Raw genomic sequence first — 22,536 nt, 5'->3', positions numbered from 1 at the left:
ATCTTCTGGTGATGAATTTTTCAACTTTTGTAATGTCAAAAAACATCTATATTTAGACTTTTTTGGGGCAAATATTCTTACAAGGTATAGAATTCCAGGCTGACAGTTTTTATTTTCATTCAGTATTTACATTATTGCTCCACTATGTTCTGGCTTGCATTGTGTCCAGAGAGAAGTCTGCTGTAAGTCTCATCTTTCTCTGCACACAACATTTTACCCCCTCTGGCTTCTTTTAAGAAAATCTTTTAAGATTTTCTCTTTGTCATTGGTTTTAAGCAATTTGATTATGATGTACCTTGGTGTAGCTCTCTTTATATATCTGGTGTTTGAGGCTGATTTGGTTTCTTGGATCTATGGGCTTATAATTTCCATCAAATTTGGAAAAAATTTGCCATTCTTTCTTTCTTTTCCTCCACTTTGGGGAGACACCAGCAGTTCACTGGTGCTTTGATCATTTTTTGTTCAGTCTTTTCTGTGTGCTTTATTTTGAATGATTTCTATTGATGTCTTACATTCACTATATTTTTCTTCTGTGGTCAAATCTGTTGTTAATCCCATTTGGAATATTTTTTAAAATCTCAGGCTTTGTAGTTTTCATCTCTTGAAGTTCTCTTTGGCTTTTTAAAAGTATCTTCCATGTTTTTTGCTTAAATATGCTAAATATTTTCTCTGGATTCTTCGTCACCTGGAATAAGGTTATAAAATAAGTGCTTTAATGTATTTGCCTACCGTCATCCATGTTATTTCTGAGTTAGTGTCAATTGATTAGTTTTCGCCTCTTTTTGTGTGTGTCATACATCCCTGCTTCTTTGTGTGCCTGGTAATTTTGAATTGGATGTCTGCTTTCTTGGGTACTGGGTATTTTTGTATTCCTATAAATATTCTTGAGTTTTCTTCTGTGGTGAGTTAAGTTACTTGGAAACAGTTTGATCCTTTTGGTTATTGCTTTGCTAGGCAGGACTACAGCTGTGTTTAGTCTAGAGATAATTTCCCCACCTACCGAGGCCAAACTTTCTTGGGTGCTCTGTCCAGTGGGAACAGGAGCTGTATGGTCCCATGTGAACTGAGTATTCTTCACTCTTGTCTTTTTGGGTGGTTCTTTCTTCAGCCTCACGTCCTTTCTTGATGTTTATCCTGATCAGTACTTAGCTGAAGACTTGATTGGGACTTTGCAGATGTTCAGAATTCCTTCTGTATGTAGCATTCTTATCTCTGCTACTCTGCTCTGCAAACTAGGCATTCTAGCTATTTTGAACTTTCAGTTCATACAATGAGGGGAACCACTGGGCTCCATCTGGACTTCCCCTCTGTGCATCCATTATCTGGATATTCTTTCAAGTCTGTAAGCTGGGCGATCCTAGGGTTCATTTAACATGTTTTCTGTTCCCAGCATTATTTGATGTCCAGTGTCTTGAAAACCATCTTTTCTTTTTTCTTAAGATTCTCTTTTGATGTGCATCATTTTTAAAGTCTTCATTGAATTGTTGCAATATTGCTTCTGTTTTACACTTCAACTTTTTTGACCACAAGGCATGTGAGTTCTTAGCTCCCCAACCAGGGACTGAACCCACCCCCCCTGTGTTGGAAATCAAAGTCTTAACCACTGGACCACCAGGAAAGTCCCTTGAGAATTATCTTAAAGGATATTTCACACTCCCCTCCCCGCCCCCACTGCTTTTTTTGGTTTCAATTAGGAGGATAAATCTAGTCTTTGCTACTCTAGCTCGTCTGGGACTTGAAGTCCTGGATGCTAAGTCACTTCAGTCGTGTCCGACTCTGTGCAACCCCATAGATGGCAGCCCACCAGGCTCCCCCGTCCCTGGGATTCTCCAGGCAAGAACACTGGAGTGGGTTGCCATTTCCTTCTCCAGCGTGTGAAAGTGAAGTTGCTCAGTCGTGTCCGACCCTCAGTGACCCCATGGACTGCAGCCCTCCAGGCTCCTCCTTCCATGGAATTTTCCAGGCAAGAATACTGGAGTGGGGTGCCATTGCCTTCTCTGTGAAGTCCTGGATAGATTTCTCTAAAGCTGACCATTTGTAGGACAGACATGATGCTACTGTAAGGAGTCAAGAGCACCGAGGCTGTTGGATGAAGCACTGCATTATGAGGCTTAGGCTGTTTTGGGAAAGAAGGTAAGAAGGGGAGTCTTGCTCAGAGAACGACCTGAAGGGCTTCATACATTCAAAGAGCAAGGAAGGTGGTGACAGGGCAAGGGGAAGCTGGCAGCCGAAGAGGCTGGGGTCAGAGTCTGGCAAGCTGGAAGATTTCAGAGGCGAGGCCATTCGAGGTGACCAGCTGCAGGATGTGGCCATCTGTTAGCTCAAGTGGCATATGAAGGGCAGCTGCTGAAGATGAGGAAGCACCTGGAATGTGGAAGAATGAGCTGCTTCTACTTGCGGGGAGGGGTGCTTCCTCGGGAGGTGGGAAAAGAGCGCCTCATGGGAATCCAGGCTGTGGAGTAAGTTCCTTTACAATGGAATAAAATAAAAGTTCCTTAGGACACAGCAAAGGCGACTAGAGGTAATGTCAGCAGAAGCAGCAGGTACGATAAAGACGTACAGCAACAGGGAGTGTACCACACATGAGAGGAGTGACCTTGACCGACAGGCTTAGCATCTGGGGATAAGATTTACTGTGTCCAGCTGACCAGCCCACTGGAGAGGTTCCAGCTGAGGTGGGGGTCCGAGGTGGGCTGGCAGGGGGATAGCCAGCCTCCAGGAGGCCTCAAGGACTCTTGTATCCTGGGACTGGTGCCCTGGTGTGTCCCCTCCCACACGAAACAGGGCTGACTTTAGAAAGCAATAGCATACAGTGGAAATGACGGCATGACTTCCAAAGCCAGGTCATGAAAGACCTCTGCGTTGCTGCCTGGGTCACTGGGAGAAGACCTCATCATGCTCAAGGACAAGAGCAGCCTGTGAAGAGGCCCATGTGGAGAGGACTGGGGCCTCCTACACCAACTTGTCAGGTGTGTGGGGCCACCCTGGAAGCGGGTCCCTGTCCCCTGCAGGCTCTCAGATGACCACAGCCCTAACCTAACACTTGGACAGTCTCTGCATGAGTGAACTTAGAGCCAGGACCATCCAGCAAAGCCATTCCTGGATTTCTGACCCATGGAAACTGCATGAGATAATCACTGTTTTTTGGTGTTTTTAGCATTTGGATTTTGGGATGATTGTTAATCAGCAGTAGATAACTGGTGCTGATTTTGGTACCCAGAACTGGGAGGTCTGAGAAAAACCTAACCATACAGGCATAGGTTTGGATCCAGATGGTGAGCAGTTCATGCTGGGTGCCAGTCACTGCGGGGTCACCCAGTCAGTTTGGGGCAACTGCTGGGCCTCTGAGGGTAAAAACAGCAGAGCTGCCACCTCACTCCTGCCTCTGCATCAGGCACTGGGTGACCCCGGGGCCCACCTACCTGGAAACACAGAGAATGGAATCCTGGGAAACGCAGTCCACTGAGGCCAAGTTTACACATTACAGACACCACAGCACCCAGACCCAATGCTATGATGAGGCTGTCCTTGAGCAGGACCGTATCAGAAGTCAGGGACCTGGACCTCATTGTCACCGGATGCCACAGGGAGGGGGACCCCGGGTCCTGAGAGAAGACAGAGAAGGGACACAGTCGAGAGGTCGGCCTCTTTCATCTGCAAAGGGCAGGGACTTCTGCTGTGTCCAGAAAGCGGCAGGAATCCTGACCCTGCAGCCCGCCTCACGGGATGAGAAACAGCCTCCAAACGTCACTGCTCCTCCAGCACTATTTCTGCTAAGGGCTAAAGACAAGCGAAAGGAGGGTGAAAATCTAACAGGTTCAAAAGTCTGGTGGAAACCACTGCTCCCAGGTGAGACGGCTTTGACCTAAGAGGGAGGGACCAAGAGCTAACAGCATTCCTACACCCATGATCTTGGGCCCTCCTGGAATGATTCCTCCTCCCACGCTTCGTGGAGTAAAGACCACCACGACCTTGTCCAAGAGGGCCAAGGGCACCACTTCTCTCACAACCCAGCCTTGGTACAAGGGCGCCCTGGACACGGGAATGGTCCCCATTCCTGAATCCCAGAGAGGTAGACAGCAAGAGGCTTTTCATCTTTCAGGAGCTCGTCCAAGAGGGTTGGCGTGGTGATGCATAGAGGCCACTTTCTACGGGGACCTGGGGGACCTGGGTAGTGAGTTATCTGGTCCAGACCCAATCGGTGGCAGCTAGCACTTCCCGAGCACGTATGGGTTTCCTTCCCCTTCAAGGGGGCTAGGGGACAGTGTACTCAGAGTGCAGAAGACGGCAGGTCTCAGATTCAGGGTCAACCTCGGGCCCTTGATGGACAACCTCTGACCTTGTCAGTCTTAGTCACCGAGATGCCTAGAGCGGGCAGTGGGCTGTGTCCTGTCTCACAGGAGGGGCAGGTCCTACCCTGTGGTAGTCATTTAGTCATGTCTGACTCTGCGACCCCTTGGACTGTACCCAACCAGGCTCCTCTGTCCATGGGATTTCCCAGGCAAGAATACTGGAGTGAGTTGCCATTCCCTTCTCCAGGGGATCTTTCGGACCCAGGGATCGAACCCGCGTCTTACTTCTCTTGCACTGGCAGGCAGATTCTTTACCAGCTGAGCCACCAGGGAAGCCCCTGGGCAGGTCCTACCCCGAGTGCTGTATAAATGACACAGGTGTGATGCTAGGACGCTGCCCCTACCTCCCCCGGGCCCTGCAGGCAGCCGGCACCCACCAGGCCGGGTGACTCTGGACACGTTGCTCAGTCTCTTGTGACCAAGTCTCTCAGCTATCCGATGGCTCAATGGCTCCAAACTATGTCCAGTCCTACCATTGGGGGGAAGGACCTGCTGCCACTAGAGGAAGCCCCTGTAGTTTTCAGCACAGACGGGTGTTCTCGAAGGACTGTCCCTGTCACCCACGGGTCACACAGGCTGGGGCTCAGCTTGCACTCGGTGTGTGACCTCGCCCAGCTTCCTCCTCCTTCAGAGGCCAGCAGAGCCCTCAGGCTGCAGTCCCTTCTGCAAGAAACGTCTGTCCAGCATGGTGTCCGGCTCAAATGCACTCTGGTCCTGCCACTCTCTAAAGAGTGTTCTGGCAGTGAGTCTCAGGCATGAATGAAGCCTGGAAAGGATGGAGATGATCCCCCAGAGAAAGGCAGAGGCTTCTCCTCCTGCTCAGAAAATCACCACTCTGGAGTCCAGCCCAGAGCTCCTGTCAGAGCCTGCCTGCCAGGTCAGAGCTCACTGGCCGGTGGCCTCTGGGGCTCAGAGGAGCAGCTCAGGATGGGTCTCGATTTCTCCCTGACAAAAGATCTCTCCGAAATCCTAACTCCACCTGCTCCAATCCAGCAGACCAGCCATGGTTTCTCTGCCCGAGGCCAGGAGTGACCAGAGCTGCCCCGCGGGGTGTCAGGACACCAGGCAGACACCACACTGCTCACGCGTCTTTATTTATTGAGCTGAGAATTCACACAGGTAGCATCATACAGTGAATGATTTCCAGGGCTGGATAAAAATGATTGTCACTCACCGCGCTTCACAAAAATTTCTTTTAATGAATAAATAATCTGATGAAATCAAAAATATTTACAATATAAACACACAGGAAGAACTGAAGAACTTCAGATCTGTGAACCTGATCGCCGACCTCCGCCTTCCTGAACCGAACGCCTCCCGAGCTTTTCCCTCGGAAACGATACAAATCTGATAGAAACAACAACTCATACAACATCTCTTGGTTCATTATACGTTTATCTGTTAGTCTTGGAAAGCTACATATATTATGCGACATGTTAAAATACAAATATTAACTAAAATAATATATTATCATAATGCCAGGTAGCATTCTCCACAGAACGAAAATGTACACTCAGCTGTGACAATAAGAAACGTTCACGGGCCACAAAATAATACCCCAAAGGTACAAATTCCTTCATAAGAATATAATTGTGCTCTTCAATTTACCATCTGTCCGCGCTGCTCGAAGGGGCCGGTGCCCAGGACGACGGGGTTGGACCGCTGGGTGCTGTGGGTGGGTTTCGGTCAGGCAGCAGCACTATTGGGAATCGGGCAGTGCAAGCAGTTTTATAAACACTTTTTTTTCTTGGACTCTTTTTTAAAAAGAGCCAATTAGGCAAAGCAAAATAAGCATATGGAGCTGTCTTCATCTCATCGGCACAAACACCGTGGCACTTCCTGGCTGTGCAGGATGGAAGGTTGGTGTGCGGGGCTCTTCACGCCGTCAGCCAGTATTCAAGTACTCTAGGGCTACCTCGTAGCAGAACTTGTACTGATCCTGGAACACAGAAGGGACACAACATCAGCGCGGCCATAGCGGGCCCCATTTCTCTGAGAGCAATGATGCTGTGCGTGAGTGCGTGCTCAGTCAAGTCCAACCGTAGCCCGCCAGGCTCCTCTGTCCGTGGGACTGTCCAGGCAAGAATACTGGAGTGGGTTGCCGTTTCCTTCTCCAGTGGATCTTCCAGACCCAGGGATCGAACCTGCACCTGCTCTACTGGCAGGCAGATTCTTTACTGCTCAGAAGCCCCAATTAGGGCTTTAATTGGAAGCAATCAACCTGAGAAGGAGGTGAATCAGAAACGAGCTAGGACGTCACAATCCTGGACCACACACGTATTCACTGTAGATATTACACACAAGGCCAATGAAAGAAATATTCTGACATCTACACTTGTGAGACTTCTTGGAAAGTTCCAGACAACTGGAACACATCTGCTTGTCCACACGTGTAAGTGCACCTGTTATATCAACATCCTGAGGACAAATTATGGGAAAGCCAAGAGGTGTACTGGGAGGGAGGCTGGAGATGCGCCTTCCTGATTTGCTCAGTGAATAAACGTGGCTTCACGCCTGGCCTGGCTTTACCTTTGTCAGTCAGCAGGACTCCCTCTGGTTTATGAACAGTTATTAAGCACCTCTTAAATACCAAGTACCTTGACCTGGCCCCTGACTCTGAGAAGTCCATGGTCCAATGAGGAGGATGAGACAGGGACCCAAGGGCCCCCAAGAGGCAGAGCTGAGTGGGGCCCACGAATGGTCCCCAACATGGGTGTAGTGGAGCGGGGAGCAGCAGTTCTCAGGGGAGATGTGAGGGGGTGGCAGGTGATGGGGAGCTGGAGGAGGAGCATGTGGACTGGGGGAGGTGGATATTAAGTGCCTTGGGTTGCCCAGGACAGTCTTGACTGATGCCTGTTATCTTGGCGGAATGGAGAGTTGAAGCCTTGTTTGCTCTCAAAAGTGTCCCAGTCTGAATGGTAAAGCCTGGGGGCCTCCTGACTGTGGTCCTCCTGGCAGGCTGCCCGGGTAAAGATGGCAGAACAGGGACAGGCACTGGGGGCAACGTCTGATGCCCCCTGGGAGCCACATCCCAGTTCTTAATGGGGCAGCGAACTCATTTCTCTTGAGTGCAGCTTTCTCAGATCCCGGACCAGCACCTGCGCAAGCTTCCAATCCACATTTTAGGATTTATTATTTTGGGATCTGATACTTCTATTTTCAGAATATTTACAAGAAATCACTCGAATTTCAAAATCCTGATGCTGTCAGCTCATGGCTGACACTGGCTAAGGCGAGCTCCAATCATTGCTGTTTTTGTGAATCGCACAGACAATTCTTTTTTCTTTTTCGTGGAAACCTAAGAGATCAGTTCCTTCTTGCAGAAACATGATTTTGTACAAAGCTAGCTGTGCAGTTAGTTTCAATGCCAACTAGGGACCGTCTTCTTAACAGAGTGTTATGCATGCTCAATTGCTCAGTCGTGTCCAACTCTCTACGGCCCCATAGACTGTAGCCCACCAGGCTCCTCTGTCCATGGGATTCTCCAGGCAAAAATACTGGAGTGGCTTGCCATTTCCTGGATCTTCCCGATCCAGGAATCAAATCTACGCCTCTTGGATTGGAAGGCAGCTTTTTTACTGCTGATCCTTAACATAGTAAGATGCACTTAAAGGGCCACGTGGCTGCTGCCTTGGGTCAAAGGTGAACGAGGAAGCCAGGAAGGGGTTTCGGGTTCATCCCAAGGGTCGGCTGTTGGGGGGGGAATCACTGAAGGTGCCCCATCATAGGCATGACTACAATTTTTCAAAATGAGTTCTCTCTCTCATCTCATCCTTCCTAAATAGGCTGCTAGCTCCACAGACTGTGATGACTGGTTCCGTACAGGGAATGAGCAGAAGGATCACAAATTGCTGGTCCCCTCCCCCAGGCACCTCGAAAAACACCTGAAATCCTCCCACTTGGAACCTGATTACACTTGATCACCAGATACAGCCCATCTTTGGCGGTTTTCTCTCTTTTGAACAGTATAATTAAGCTACATGAACCATCTCTGCTTCAGGGGAGAAAAGGCGTTTATGCTTTGGTCCCAGGATTTCCCAATCTGGGTGACATTAGCTGATGACGTGAGCATCTTTGTGCTGGACTGTAACCAGAGTAACTGGCAACTCCTCTTCAAGCCCCCACCTTCACTTCAGATGCCCCTTGCTCTCACAAAACAGGGAGAAAGTGAAACTTGAAAGGATACCCCACATGAGGTCACACTGTAAGAGTCCCTGCCCTCAGGGAGGGCATGGGAGGCCTTGGTGCTGGCGGGTGGCTGCAGGCGGCTCCCCCAAAGGCCGGACAGTGCCTTTGTCTGCGGAACATGGCCCCATAGTCAGCCTGTCACTTCAAACACCCCACGTCGCCTGAGAAGTTTCAAAGAGATTGTGCACTCAGCTGGGGCAGAGTTTCCCCCTCCCCACCCCTGCACACAGACACCTGCTTTTGGAAATGAACACCAGCTTCAGTCTAAGCTGGATCCTTGCTGACAAGCAGAAAAACGCTTCTGCCCGACATGCCTGCCAGGAGGGGAAGTGGGCCCATGTGCCAATACCCTCAGGCGGGACTCTTTGGATCAGTGTTCCCAGGGGGTCGCACTGGGTGACCAGCCTATGAGACGCCTGGGGGGCAGCTGCCTGTCTCTGATGATAGATGGATGGGTCATTGCACTCAGTATAGCTTTGAAAGAGTCTGAAGCACTTTCTCCCTTTCCAAGGCCACATGCTGTCTGTGCATCTGGTTCTTTAGTCAGACCCATTGGCCTGTGGCCACTGCCTTCCCTGGTCCTGGAAGCAGCTCAGATCCCTGTTCTTGGGTCCAGTAAAGAGAAGAAATGGGAAGTGGGCTTGGCCTGCCCCGCCACCACCGTGGCCATACTGCAGGACTGGCCTCTTGTCCTCCTGAGCTGTGTTTCTCACCTGTGGCATATCACACGGGCTCTGTCTACCCCCATCTTCGGGGGCGCAGCCTGGCTCCTGTATCTGTGAAGTGCCCCAGCTGATCCAACGTGTGGACCGGCTGAGGGCCTTTCTAGACCACCCATGAACTTTCTTATCCTTGGTTGCACATCAGGTCACCTGGGGCACTTGTCCCACGGCTGCTGAAGCCAGGTCCATGTCACCTGGATCAGTCTCTGGGGTGGGCCTGGGGCTCAGAATTTTTTAAAGGTCCCATTACAGAGAAGTCAGTATCAGAGAGATAGAGACTAAAACTGTCATTGTTAGGGGAGGGGCAAGTGGAGTGATGCTGGTGAGGGTACAAATTTTCAGTTATAAGAGCAGTGAATTCCACAGCTCTACCATACAGCACGGCGACCAGAGTTAATGATATGGAACTGTACCCTTGAAACTTGCTGACCACGGATCACAAGCATTCTGACCACATAGAGTCAGCTGCACTCACTCCGAGAGCCCACAGTTGTGCTGATTACCGTGGTCTAGGGAACCACTCCACAACGTGAGTGTGTCAAGTCAGCACGTTGGCCAGAGCTCCCCTTGCCTCCCGGGGACAGTAACTTTCTCGGGTAAGATCTGGCTCCTAAAGGCTGTTTCTCTGTTAACACAGAGACCTGGGAACTTCAAAGCCAAGTGCAGAAGCAAAGGTGAGAGCGGACTGTGTGTTGAAGCAGCTGGTTTCCCAGCAACCGAACGAGAGGCAAAGCGGCTCAGCGTGGGGGACCCCGTCTGCATCTGACCAGTTAAGTAGCGCCAGTCTCAGGCTGCACTGTGGCAGGAGGCCCCTCGGGGATCCAGGCCTTTGATGAGGGCTGGGGGCTGGCTGAAGAGGTGGATCACTGAGAAGTTCGGCAGCAAGAGGGGTCAGGAGACAAACCCAGTGGCCCTGCTGCATCAAAACACCTTGCTGCTGTTCAGTTGGTCAGTCCTATTGGACTCTTTTGTAACCCTATGGACTGTAACCTGCCAGGCTCCTCTGTCTTTGGGATCTCCCAGGCAAGAATACTGGAGTGGGTTGTCACTTTCCTCCTCCAGGGGATCTTTCCGACCCAGGATCGAACCTGGGCCTTCTGTATTGGCATTGGATCTTTTACCATGGTGTCACCAGGGAAGCCCATCAAGACATCTAGTCTTGTGTTAGAATGATTTTGCTTCCTGGCAATCCACTGCCTTTTCCCTGGAGCCTCCAGACCTAAGCAGTTGAAGAAATAAATCCGTAGGCCCTCTGACTCTCCCTTGAAAGTGCCATGCTTCAAAATGGACGGGGAAGTTTCTAACTCAGACACAATTTTGAAAAATAATCAGAGCCTCAAGGGGAGATGGAGATGGGACCACTTTGATCCCCTCGGAACATTCATCCTGCCCTGATTGGGGGATGGGGGTTGTGGCAGCATGTTTTGGGGTCTGAATGGAAGGATGAGCAGACCCAGAGGGGCCTGGCCCTCCTGCCTCCCCACGCCCACCTGCCTGCCTCCTGGCGGCCAGCATGGGGTCTGCTCTAGGGTGCCCTGGCTCTAGCCTCCTCCTGCAAAGAGACAGCTAGGAGCCAGCTTCTCAGCTACTGGTATCACATTCTCTACTTAGGAAAGACTCAAGTCTTGGGTGGTCTTTTATGCCCAATACAACTGTACCAGGTTTTATCACCCTGACCTGAATTAGTTATCTCAGCCAACACACACACACACACACACACACACACACACACGAGTGCCAAACTAAACAGGAACTATACTCACAGCAAAAACAAATATGCCAGTGACAAGAGCCCTGATTCAACTCAAGAATCTTCAAGCCCACTGAAAAGAGGACCGTGACATTTTCCCTTTGGTCACCAGATAAGCTCTATTATCCCGTCAGGAGGCACCGTGACAGATTCATCAGACATTTTCCTCAGGAGATTGCAGGACTTTCTTACATTTCTCAGCTGCGGAGCTTATCATAAAACTGGTGTGGATCTCTGGGGTTCTGGGAATCCAAGAATCCTGTTTCTCCCTCAGAACCGCACATGAATAGAGAAACGCCCAGGTTATGACGGGAACGTGGGCTGCAGTCAGGAGCTGCCTTCATGGAAAAGCACCCCATCCTGCAGTCTGCACCATGGATCTGGGAAAAGCCTCGCTGCTTCTGCCCAAAAAACTCGTGAGTGAAGGAAGCTCAGCAGAGCCATTCAGGGAAAGGCCTGGAAGGGTCTGTTTCTAACGATGTGCTTAAGTCAGGCTGCAGTGAGAAGGGGATTACACTTTTTTTAAAAAGTCAAGGTCACTTTACTCAGATGCCAACTAATGTTTGGAAGCTACATGTCTGTCCCTGAATCAGGGCATTAAATACCAAATGATGTCTCAGAATGGTTTCATTTATGCATTCGTTTCCAGCCTCTGCCAATCTGCTTATCTGTCCTAAACTCGGGCCCCCTCTAACTGCCCTCAGCCCAGAAGATGGAGAATTCTGGGTGGGGGAACTCTAAAATTCAGGGGGGTCCCGAGGAGTGGTTAGATGGCATCCCCAACTCAATGGACGTGAGTCTGAGCAAACTCTGGGAGATAGCGAAGGACAGGGAAACCTGGCGTGCTGCAGTCAGTCCATGGGGTCACAAAGCATCGGACAGGACTTAGTGACTGAACAACAACCCGGGGAGTGAGACGGTCCTCTGACCAGTGAAGTCTGGGCACAGCACCTGGCCCATCCACGTGAAGTCTGGACTGTGTGAAAGGCACTTGTAAGTGCCACGTGTACACATGCTCCTGCTCCTGAAGCCTCCTCGCTTGCACCTGGTGCTTTTTTACCTGCATCAGGTGTGCTGCTGGTCACACTGTGCCCTGTAGACACCTGCAGTCTTAGGGACGGGCTTTCTCACCTGGGGCACTTCCAAAACACTTTCATGCATGTCGTCACAGGGGATGATCTCAACAAACCAACATCATCCCTGGTTACAACTCAGGCTCAGGAGAGTGACATGCCCAAGGCGATGCCAAGGTTATCTGTCTGAGGTCACTTCACTTGAATGAGTAGAGCTGAGAGTAGAAGGCAGGTTTGAGGGACATCCCCAGGGCAGGATGGGGGAAAAAATGGAAACAGTGACAGATTCTATTTTCTTGGGCTCCAAAATCACTATGGACAGAGATTGCAGCCATGAAATTAAAAGATGCTTGCTCCTTGGAAGAAAAGCTATGACAAACCTAGATACCATATTAAAAAGCAGAGATAACACTTTGCTGACAAAGGACCATATAGTCAAAGCTATGGTTTTTTCCAGTAGTCATGTATGGATGTGAGAGTTGGACCATAAAGAAGGCTGAGCACCGAAGAATTGATGCTTTTGAATTGTGGTGCTGAAGAAGACACTTTAGAGTCCCTTGGACTGTAGGAAGATCAAAGCAGTCAACTCTAAAGGAAATCAACCCTGAATATTCATTGGAAGGACTGATGCTGAAGCTGCAAAACATTGGCCACCTGATGAGAGCCGACTCATTGGAAAAGACCCTGATGCTGAGAAAGATTGAGGGCAGGAGGAGAAGGGGGCAACAGAGGATGAGATGGTTAGATAGCATCACCGACTCAGCGGATGAGTTTGCACAAACTCTGGGAGATAGTGAAGGACAGGGAAGCCTGGCGTGCTGCAGTCCATGGGGTCACAAAGGGTCGGACACGACTTAGTGACTGAACAACAACCACCCAGGGGAGGGTGGGGAGTAGTGGTGTGGGGGGTACAGCCCTTTTTTCGCAGAAGCCAACATGGTAATTGCTGATGGTTTTGAGAGTCTGCACCTGGCCAAAGAGGTTCCTGTTTGTTAAATTCCCAGGGCAGCACATGCATCTGGAAACTAGAACAGCTCACGAAGCACCCAGCACGTCTGTGGGGGAAGCAGATGGCCCTGGATGCTGAGCAGGGCTCGGGTGGGTCCCAGGAGCTGGCCATCATGGGTGAGGCCATGGCTGTTTCCTCAGCTTCAGCGTGACTCTCCACTCCCTCTTTAGTCCCGTTAAGGTATTTACAATGTATAGCAGCTTTCCAAGCTCCTCAGGGACTCCACCTTGTCTTTCCCTCCCCATCCCAGGCCACTCTCCCCACCTTGGGATTAATCCCCCTGTCTCCTTCAGATCCTTCCTCCACTAACAGAGAAATACAAAAACCTCATTGAAAAGCTTCCTCCTTTAAACTGTTCTCCTATTCTCGAGTCACAGCAGCCGGCATTTCAACAGCTCTGCACAATAAAGAGATTTCACGAAATTCCCGAAGAAAACCATTCCACCTCGTCCTTTGTTTCTCCACCTCTTTCATCCTCTCCTCAGATACCCGCCGTAATTAAATGCAATCGTCCGGATGTCAAACTCCAATTCCCAGCTTTGATAAATATTAGGTGATTAAGCTATTTATAAAATCTGTAATTTGAAAATCTGGCATTTCATGTGCTATGATTATTTCTTCTCTGTGAAGACGAAGTGCTTAGCCATGTGGAAGGTGCTGCTGAGAATGGCAATTAATCAGAATGTGCGCTTGTGAGTTTCAACTATTTCTATGTGTCAGATGTGTTGAGAGAAGCCTACTGGTGAAAAGGCAAGAGGAAGGGAGAAGGAAGGAGAAAAACTCGGACAAGCACAGCGAATGCACCGTGAGCACGAGCCTCTCCCACCAGGGATCAGACTGAGCTAACCAGGGATGGCTCCTCATCACCCCCCCAACTCCAAGTGGGACGATAGATGGACCGGGGCCTACCAGCAGGTCCACCATATTGGGCTTGTTGTTCCTCAGCGTCTTCACGGCATGGAAGACATCCACCGTTCGCTGGTGCCGGAGCATCTCGCAGACGATGCTGATGGCACAGAAGGTCCCACTGCGGCCGCCCCCATTCCTGTAGGAAGAGGAGAGGCAGGTGGTGGGTCTGGGTCACCATCACAGCACATGGCTCACACCACCTGGTCACATCTGCTGCCCAAGCCCTCCTGGCCGGGATGCTTCACCCAAGCAAGTCCCTCTACCTGATGCAAACAGAGCCCAGAGCCCAGAGCCCACAGATCACCTGACCAGAGGTGATGGGAACCTGGCCTGCTCTCTCAGCTCCACCTCTGCCCCCACGGCTGCATAAGACCCGCAGGAAAATTTTCAATATACAAACATCTCATGCAGTGTCTGCAGGAAAACTGGGATGGGTGTGGGTTATGCTCAAAGATGGATTTGGCCTCAGACAATCTATTAGCATTTCATGCTTTGTCTCTAAAATATAAATGAAACAGGAGGGAAGAGGGCAGCACACAACCTTGGAAAGAATGACACAGCTAGAGAACACAGCATAAACTGATTCGATCCAAATGGGTACTAGAAGGCAGACAAGTCAACTTGACTAAACCTTGATCCTCAGTTCAAGCTCAATGCAAAACATCAGCAAGCTAAATGACACCCAGAGGTGCCATGGCAGTTCCAAAGTGGACAATCAAAGACCAAAAAGTGGGCGATGGCCCAATCCCTGGAAATCCCCGCCCCTTCTCCAAATAGTTGGGATAATTCTCCCACTCACTAGCCTAGGAAAGTACCCATCCCTTAAAAGGTAATCACAACCATAGTTTGAGACTGCCACACTCGCTGCTGCTATGGCCCACACTCTGTCTGTGGAGCGTGTTTCTCTCTGAATAAATACACTTCCTACCTATCACTTTGTCTCTCACGGAATACTTTCTGCGATGAGAAATGAAACCTGAAAACCTGAGTTTCATTAGGTCCTGAAACTCGGTCTGTGATCTCAGTCAGAAGACTGTGGATTTTGGCTGGGTTCCAGTCCCAATTTGAGATAAACGGCTTCATAAGGGCTCTTTCAAAATAAAACTTTCTATTTTGGATTAATTTTAATTGTACAGAATCACTGTAAAATAGCACAGAGAGTTCTCTGTATGCCCACCTTCCCTGATGTGAAGGTCTTACATAACTGTAGCAAACGGTTAAAACCAGGAAGTTACTGCTGGTATAATGGTATTGACTAAATTACAGACCTTGGCCAGGGTGTCCAGTTTTTCTACAACCGTCCTTTCTTCTGGTCCAGGATTCAGTCCAGGACCCACCTAGCATTTAGTGTTTCCTATGAGCTGCGTCCTCAGTGTTCCCTTGTCTTTTTTGACCTTGACACTTTGAAAGACGACTGGTCAGTTGTTTTGCAGAATATGGAATACAGAATGAGATGCAGAAAAGAGCCATGGTCCCCCATCCACGATTTGAGAAGTCATCACAAAATACAAATTGTAGAAAGTACCTTCATTTTGATTCCTCTGATGCTTTCTTATCATTGAACATGAGGTTATGCACTTTGGTAAGAAAACCATGGAAAGGCTGTCGCCTCCTTCGAAGGTTCATGGTGTTGACTGTCTTGTTGCTGGCGATGCTGGCCTTGGTTGCTTATTAAGATGGTGGATGTCTGGCAGATTTTTTCATCATGTACTCATGATGCTTCTCTTTGTAGTTAATAAGTATCTTGGGAAAAATACACTGGGATTATGTAACTATCTTGTTCTCCTCAAAGCTTCATCCGCTGTTATTCATGCCCATTTAGGGATCCAGTCTGCAACAGTGTTCACTGCGCTGCTTGTTCTTCAGTCATTAAGTCGTGTCTGACTCTTTTCAGTCCCACAAACTGCAGCACGTCAGGCTTCCTTGTCCTTCACCATCTCCCTGAATTTGCTCAAACTCACATCCAGTGAGCCAGTAATGTCATCCAACCATCTCATCCTCTTGTCCCTTTCTCTTCCTGCCTTCATTCTTTCTCAGAATCAGGATCTTTTCTAATGAGTCGGCTTTTCACATCAGATGGCCAAAGTATTGGAGCTTCAGCTTCACCATCAGTCCTTCCAATGAATAGTCAAGGTTGATTTCCTTTAGGTTTGATCTTCTTGCTGTCTAAGGGACTCTCAAGAGTCTTCTCCAGCACCACAGTTTGAAAGCATCAATTCTTCGGCGCTTAGCCTTCTTTATGGTCCAACGCTCATATCCATACATGACTCCTGGAAAGACCACAGCTTTGTCTCTACGGACCTTTGTCAGCAAAGTGACGTCTCTGACACCTGTCTAATTGGTGTCCACATCACTCTTTCCTTCTACATCCTGCTCTAAAGAGAGAACTCTCAGGCACTGTTTGAAATTTTATTTGCTTATTTATTTCTATTATTTATGTCACTTTAGACTTATACATATCAATTTCATTTCTTTGAGCTAAAATAGTATCCATGTTTATTTTGTTGCTGAAATTGTTCTGGCTTTGGCCATTAGGAGCTCCATCAGGCTGGTTCCTCCAACCTTTTTCAAGCACGTCCTTACTTTCTAGAACCATGAGATTTTCTAACTGGTCCTGTAACTTCTCCCTTGTACCAGCTCTGGAATCAACCACTTTTCCAAGGATGCAAAGGACTTTTTTTTTTAATAAACACAATACCATTGTTATTACACCTAAAATAAACACTACAGTTTAACAGAATCAAATTTCTAGGTACTGTCCAAATTTCCCAGGTTGTTTAGACTTTTTCTTACGGTTGACTTTTTCAAATCCTCATCCAAGCAAAGTCCACACTGCATTCGGTTGACAAGTCTTGCAAGTTTATTTTAATCTGTGGGTTCTTTTTGCTCTCTCATTGTTTCCTCTTGGCAATTTATTTGTTGAGGAAATGGGGTCATTTTCCCTGCAGACAGCCCCACATTCACCAATCTCTAATCCTGTGCTTTCTGTTAATTGGGATTTAGCTCCAGAGTTTCATAAGAAATTCAGGATTTTTTTCTTTCTGGATAAATATACTTTATAAGTGAACTTTCATTAGGAAGCAGGCATAGGACATCACCTTGTCTTGTGATTTTAAGATTGATCACTGTGTTCCAATGCCAGCTTGATCATTCCATGCTTAAGTTCCAAATCCGTTTTTTAAATAAAGTATAAGATACCTACAATTAAGCCCACAAGTGGTTAAGTATAGATCGCAGTTAACTTTTGCAAATGCATATACCATTAACTACCATTTGGATCAAGATACTGACCACAATCAGCCCCCTGGATCCCCTCTCCCCAGTATTCCTTCCTCACCAAAACCACCAACACCTTCAAGATAATCTCTGTTCTCAGGTCTGGCATCATTAGTTTCTTTTGTCTGTTTTTGAATTCTGTACACATGGAATCATACAGCATGTACTCTCTGAGTCTGGCTTATTTTGTTTAACATTAACTGTGTGGGAAGCACCCACGTTGTATCAGCAGTTTGCCCTCCTACATTGTGTGTGTTAGTCGCTCAGTCGTGTCCAACTCTTTGGGACCCCCATGGACTGCAGCCCGCCAGGTTCCTCTGTCCATGGAATTCTCCAGGCAAGAATACTGGAGTGGGTAGCTGTTCCCTTCTCCAGGGGATCTTCTGGACGCGGGGATTGAGCCTGGGTCTCCTGCATTGCAGGCAGTTCTTTACCATCTGAGCCACCAGGGAAGCCTTTTCTTCTTATGTTGCTGAGAATAATTCCATTGAGTGCATGTACTACTGCATAATTTCTTTATCTAGGAGCTGACGAATGTTTGGGCTGTTTGCAGTTTTCCATATTATGAGTATGTTTGCTATAAGCACGTCTCCTATTGCATTTATGAGTCATTTTTGCAGTCACAGACCTCACAGCAGAAGAGCTCAGAGGATATATTTATATTTAGCTTTGGTAAATGTTGTTAAAGGGCTTCCCAGGTGGCGCTAGTGGTAAAGAATCCATCTGCCAATGCAGGAGACAGAGACATGGGTTTGATGCCTGGGTTGGGAAGATCCCCTGGAGGAGGGCATGGCCACCCACTCCAGTATTCTTGCCTGGAGAATCCCATGGACAGAGGAGCTTGGTGGGCTACAGTCCACAGGGTTACAAAGAGCTGGACACGACTGAAGCGACTTAGCATGCACGCATGCACACACATATGCTATTTAAATGGTTCCAAAATGGTTGTACGTGCTTACTTTGTTCCAACAGTGTTTGGGAGTCCAGTTACTCCACAGTCTCCCAACACTTAGAACCATTTATTTGTTTAAATTTTAGACATTCTGGTGAGAATGTAGGGGCACCCAATTTTGCTGTATTTTAATGCATATTCTCCTGAAAACTAATGATGCCTTTTCTATGCTTATTGGCTATTTGGATATTCTTTTTTGAAAAAATGAAGTTCTCATCAAGCATTTTGCCCAACAGTTGGATTGTCTGTCCTTTTCTTGTCGAATTCAGCAGTTCTTTGGCATGCTGGCTAGGAATTCTTTGTCAGATGTATGGAGCGCAAATGTCAGTGTCCCGTCTTGTGCTTCCACGCTCCTTGGATGAACGGGAGTGCTCAGCTTTAACGACCCAATTTACCAATGTCTTCCTTTATGGCCGCTGTTCTGTGTCCTGCGTAACTCATCTCTGATTACTCCTTCAGGTGAAGATTTTCTGTAGAAGCTCTGTTGTCTTCTTTTGCAGGTCTGCACGAAGACAGCATGCACTGGAGATGCTCTCTGGGTAGCGTGAGAAGGGAGATCACTGCCCTGCAGGTGGTGTGCTGCTGTGGGACCCTGCTGTGAGTCAGGGGACCCCGAGGTGTGGTTGTTCCTGAATTTTCTCTTCTGCTCTTCAGTCTCTTATCTCTCTCTGCATTGACACCTCACTGTTTCTCCTCCATTGGCTTTTCATCTAATGCTTTCAGCAGCTGTCGATGACCACTGTCTACATCCATTACTTTCATCAAGGGTTGAAAAAGCATGAGACCTTAATTCTACCCATTCTGACTAGTTTTATCAGCTGGAAGACGTGTATAAAGACAAAGAATTCCCTGCTTGCTTTCTGTGAACCATCCAGTTCACAGCCCTGAAGGGCGTCCCGGGAATGGATACTCTGCCCATGGCCAGTAGGTGGCACTGCGCTATACTGAATAGGAAGAAGGTCTCATCTCGGAGGCGGTGGGGTGGACAGCAGGTTGCCTGTGGGTCAAGGCAACGTCTCCTGGCCTGAACTGAAGGATACCGATTTAACCTAACTCTGTTCCTACAACTAAAAAACCTAAGATTAAGATTTTAAAATCTTGACAACAGTCAGCATTGACCCCAGCCTGGGTCTCATGCCCTGCCCCCGTGATATGGAGAGAGTAAATGGCAGCCCCATGGCAACAGCTGGGACTTCAGAGTTGTGGGGAGGATGGTTCCCAGGGAGAAGTCCAGGATCTCTCAGCAGGAGAAGGTGCCGGGGGCTCGGCTGGCAGGAGGGCAGAAGCAGCAGGTGCCCGCAGTGTCCACTGGGTGAGAGAACAGCCACTGTCTTAGGTATCCCGTGGGCAGGGGGTGGAACTGTTCAGTCTGGGGTCATAGCCGTGCCTTGGAGAGAGTGTCTACAGGGTGGTCTACGAGGTGCAGTGACTTAATGGGTCTTTGCATCTTCCCCGCAAACCCCTCCTGGGGCCTCAGATCTCCCACTACTGGGATGTAGCCCCCTCCTTTTTTCCTGTTATGATTAAAAAAAAGTTTTTTTTATTGTGGTAAAAGTCACATGACATAAAACATACTATTTTAACCGTATTTAACTGTGCAGTTCTGTGGCACTAAGTACCTTCACAATGTACAACTCACCATCGTCCATAGCCTGAAAACTTTCACCTTCCTAAACTGAAACTCTGTCCCCATTAAATGCTAGCTCCCCATTCTCCCCCACCCTCGACCTCTGGCACCTACCGAGGGACTAATACTTTCTGACTCTATGAGTCTGACTCTTCTAGGTACACCTTGTATAAGTGGAATCAAACAGTATTTGTCTGCACCTACTGTATACCAGAATGCATTTTTTAAGGTGAACTTAATACATGTGGGATGCAGCCATTTGGGTCCCAGGGCTGGCCCTGGTCAGGAAGCTTCTAGAAGTGTGATGTTCCTAGTTCCAGAGGCTAGCAGGCTCCTGATGCAGAAATTGGTAACTGCAAACTGTTTTTGCATCCCCAAGAAAACCTAACCGATCGAATACAAGCTCTCACTAAAATGTCGATTATCCTCGCCAGGGCTGTATCACCTCACACAGGTGACCCTCTGATCTTATTCTGATCAGAAGTTAAGTCTGCAAGTAGAGGAATAAAAACGGGGATGGGAGCAGTTCATTGATCCTTCTGGACGTTTTCTCGGTGGAGATGATTTTAATGAACTGGGTCCCTGAGAAAGAAGGGGAAGGTGGAGGGGAGGAGTTGGGGGACTTCTGATGAAGGGCCAGTGTTGGTTGCTTCATAAGACTGTTTCTGAGGGGACAGCGGTTTCTTGCCACATTCGGTGCTGAGAGGTGGCAGAGTCCTGGGTTCCCAGACCCGGGGTGGGGGCTGGGGGTGGGGCATCTCGCAAGATACGGCAGCGAGCAGAGAGTAACGAGCCCTCGGCCATGCTGGTTGCTGTAACCAGGCTCGGTGTCCCCGGAGCAGAGCTTTGTCTTCCCTTCAATTTGGGAGAGCTCCCTGGGAGCTTGTTAACAACGCTCCACTGAAAAGAGAAGGAAGCTCATACTCAGTGTCCACAGACTCTCTCCCCATCTCCCCAGACTGCCAGGCTTTCTAATCGCTGCCCATTAAGCCACCTCCAGCCGGTTGATTAGCTCCTCTCCTCGCCCATGAGAAGATGCAGGTGAAAGTGCTTTGAAAAGCACGCAGACTCAAGCCACGGCTCGCAACCTCGGCCTCGTGCTGAAATAATCCGGGAGTTAAAAAAAGCACTGTTGCCCAGTCTTCCCACCCCCAGAGATCTGGATTTAATTGTTTTGCTGTGGCCTGGGCATTGTTTGTTTGTTTGTTTGTTTTTTAAAGCTCCCCAGATGTGCAGCCAAGGTTGGGAACCATTATTCTGCAGCCAAGGATCTCCCATTTTAGCACTTGTTAAAATTGCTGGTCTGGAGACCAGTCTGCAGACCCTAGCTGTAACCAAATCTTCCCAATATATATCTGTCCCCAGGCAAACAAAACAAAACAAAACTCTCTTAAAACCACAAAGAAGAAAGAAACAGTTCCTTTGAAACCTCTGTCAGGAAATCCAACAGAATCACCAATGAGTGCGCTGGTAAACCAGTTCTGCCGTAACGGGGAGGGGCCCTTGACTGTGGCATTTGCTGACGTCCGTGACATAAACACGTCTGCCGCTGAGGATTTCAGGTTACCAACAGTTTCACAACCAGCTCAGAAAATTCCCCGAAGCTTAACAACGTGCTCTCAAGAGCTGGAAGGAGCTCACTGAACCCACCCAGGTATTTTTTCGGGAGGCAGCGGCTTCCAGTCACAAGGTTGGGGCTCAATTTATAGCAGCGACATTCCCTCCAAAGGTAAAATGCGCATGTGCTTGTTTTCTGCAAACTAAGCTGTCGCCCAGATCTGCTTACTTCTTCTCCGTTTATAATGAACAAGAGGCAATGAGCCGAGGCGTTGGGGCTGGTGTCCGTCTGGTGGACGTGTGTACTCACAGGCAGTGCACGACCGTGCGTCCCTCCCCGCCGTTGTACTCCTCCTGCCACTTGTCCACCTGGCGGATGAGCTTCAGGAAGGAGCGCTTGGACACCGGCGTGTCCCTGTACATCGGCCAGCCCAGGAACTGGAACTGCTGCACCATCCGGTACCCGTCCTGGGGCTGCAGAGGGCCAGGTGATCGGAGGGGAGCGGAGAGAAAAAAAGCAGGCGTTACTCTCAGGGCCAAGCTCCAGCGCGCTGACCCCACCTCCTCATGCCAGTGGGCCCGAGGGAAGGAGGGCCTGCCTGTAGTTAACAAATGGACCATCTATGGCCCGAGGAGTTAGGAGTCTGAATCGCGAGCTGATATAAAACACCAGGTGTTTCCATCGGGAGGGCAGACAGAAGCGAAGTGGAATGCTCACAGCTTTGCAAACGCCGTGTGAAAAACAGCACACCACCTGAGCACTGACCACACTGGGCTGAGAGTGGTAAATAGGCCGGACTTTAATTACAAGTAAACTAAAGGTAAAGGATAAATTGTGATCTGGCAATGTCTGTGAATTCAGAGTGTTACAGATGACACCCTGTGTCCTGGGAGTATAACACGGTTCTGCTCACTGGCATGACTCTTGCTAAGATATCAATAGTTGATCTTTCACCGTAATTAAATAGAATTATGTGTATGTGCTCAGTTGCTCAGTCGTATCCAATTATGCAACCCCATGGACTAAAGCCTGCCCGGTTCCTCTGTCCATGGGATTCTCCAGGCAAGAATACTGGAGTGGGTTGCCATGCCCTCCTCCAGGGCATCTTCCCGACCCAGGG

At 48.8% G+C, this 22,536-nt stretch overlaps 1 protein-coding gene across 4 annotated transcripts in view; it reads right to left on the bottom strand.

The window, feature by feature from the left end:
• Positions 1-5,430: 5,430 nt before the first annotated feature.
• The window catches only part of PTPRM (protein tyrosine phosphatase receptor type M), a 660,428-nt gene continuing 643,322 nt past the window's right edge, over positions 5,431-22,536 (bottom strand). For all 4 annotated transcript variants that reach the window (XM_070361479.1, XM_070361481.1, XM_070361480.1 and 1 more), the window contains 3 exons: positions 21,726-21,889; positions 14,004-14,139; positions 5,431-6,291 (listed from right to left, as the gene is read on the bottom strand). In XM_070361479.1, the coding sequence (XP_070217580.1) occupies positions 6,238-6,291; positions 14,004-14,139; positions 21,726-21,889 (354 nt within the window). In that variant the 3' untranslated portion in view covers positions 5,431-6,237. The remainder of the gene's footprint in view (positions 6,292-14,003; positions 14,140-21,725; positions 21,890-22,536) is intronic.

Source organism: Bos mutus, chromosome 24 (genome assembly GCF_027580195.1).
Source record: "Bos mutus isolate GX-2022 chromosome 24, NWIPB_WYAK_1.1, whole genome shotgun sequence".
Classification (NCBI taxonomy): domain Eukaryota; kingdom Metazoa; phylum Chordata; class Mammalia; order Artiodactyla; family Bovidae; genus Bos; species Bos mutus.
The sequence above is the reverse complement of the archived record's forward strand: the minus strand, read 5'-3'. Positions and strand labels throughout refer to the sequence as shown.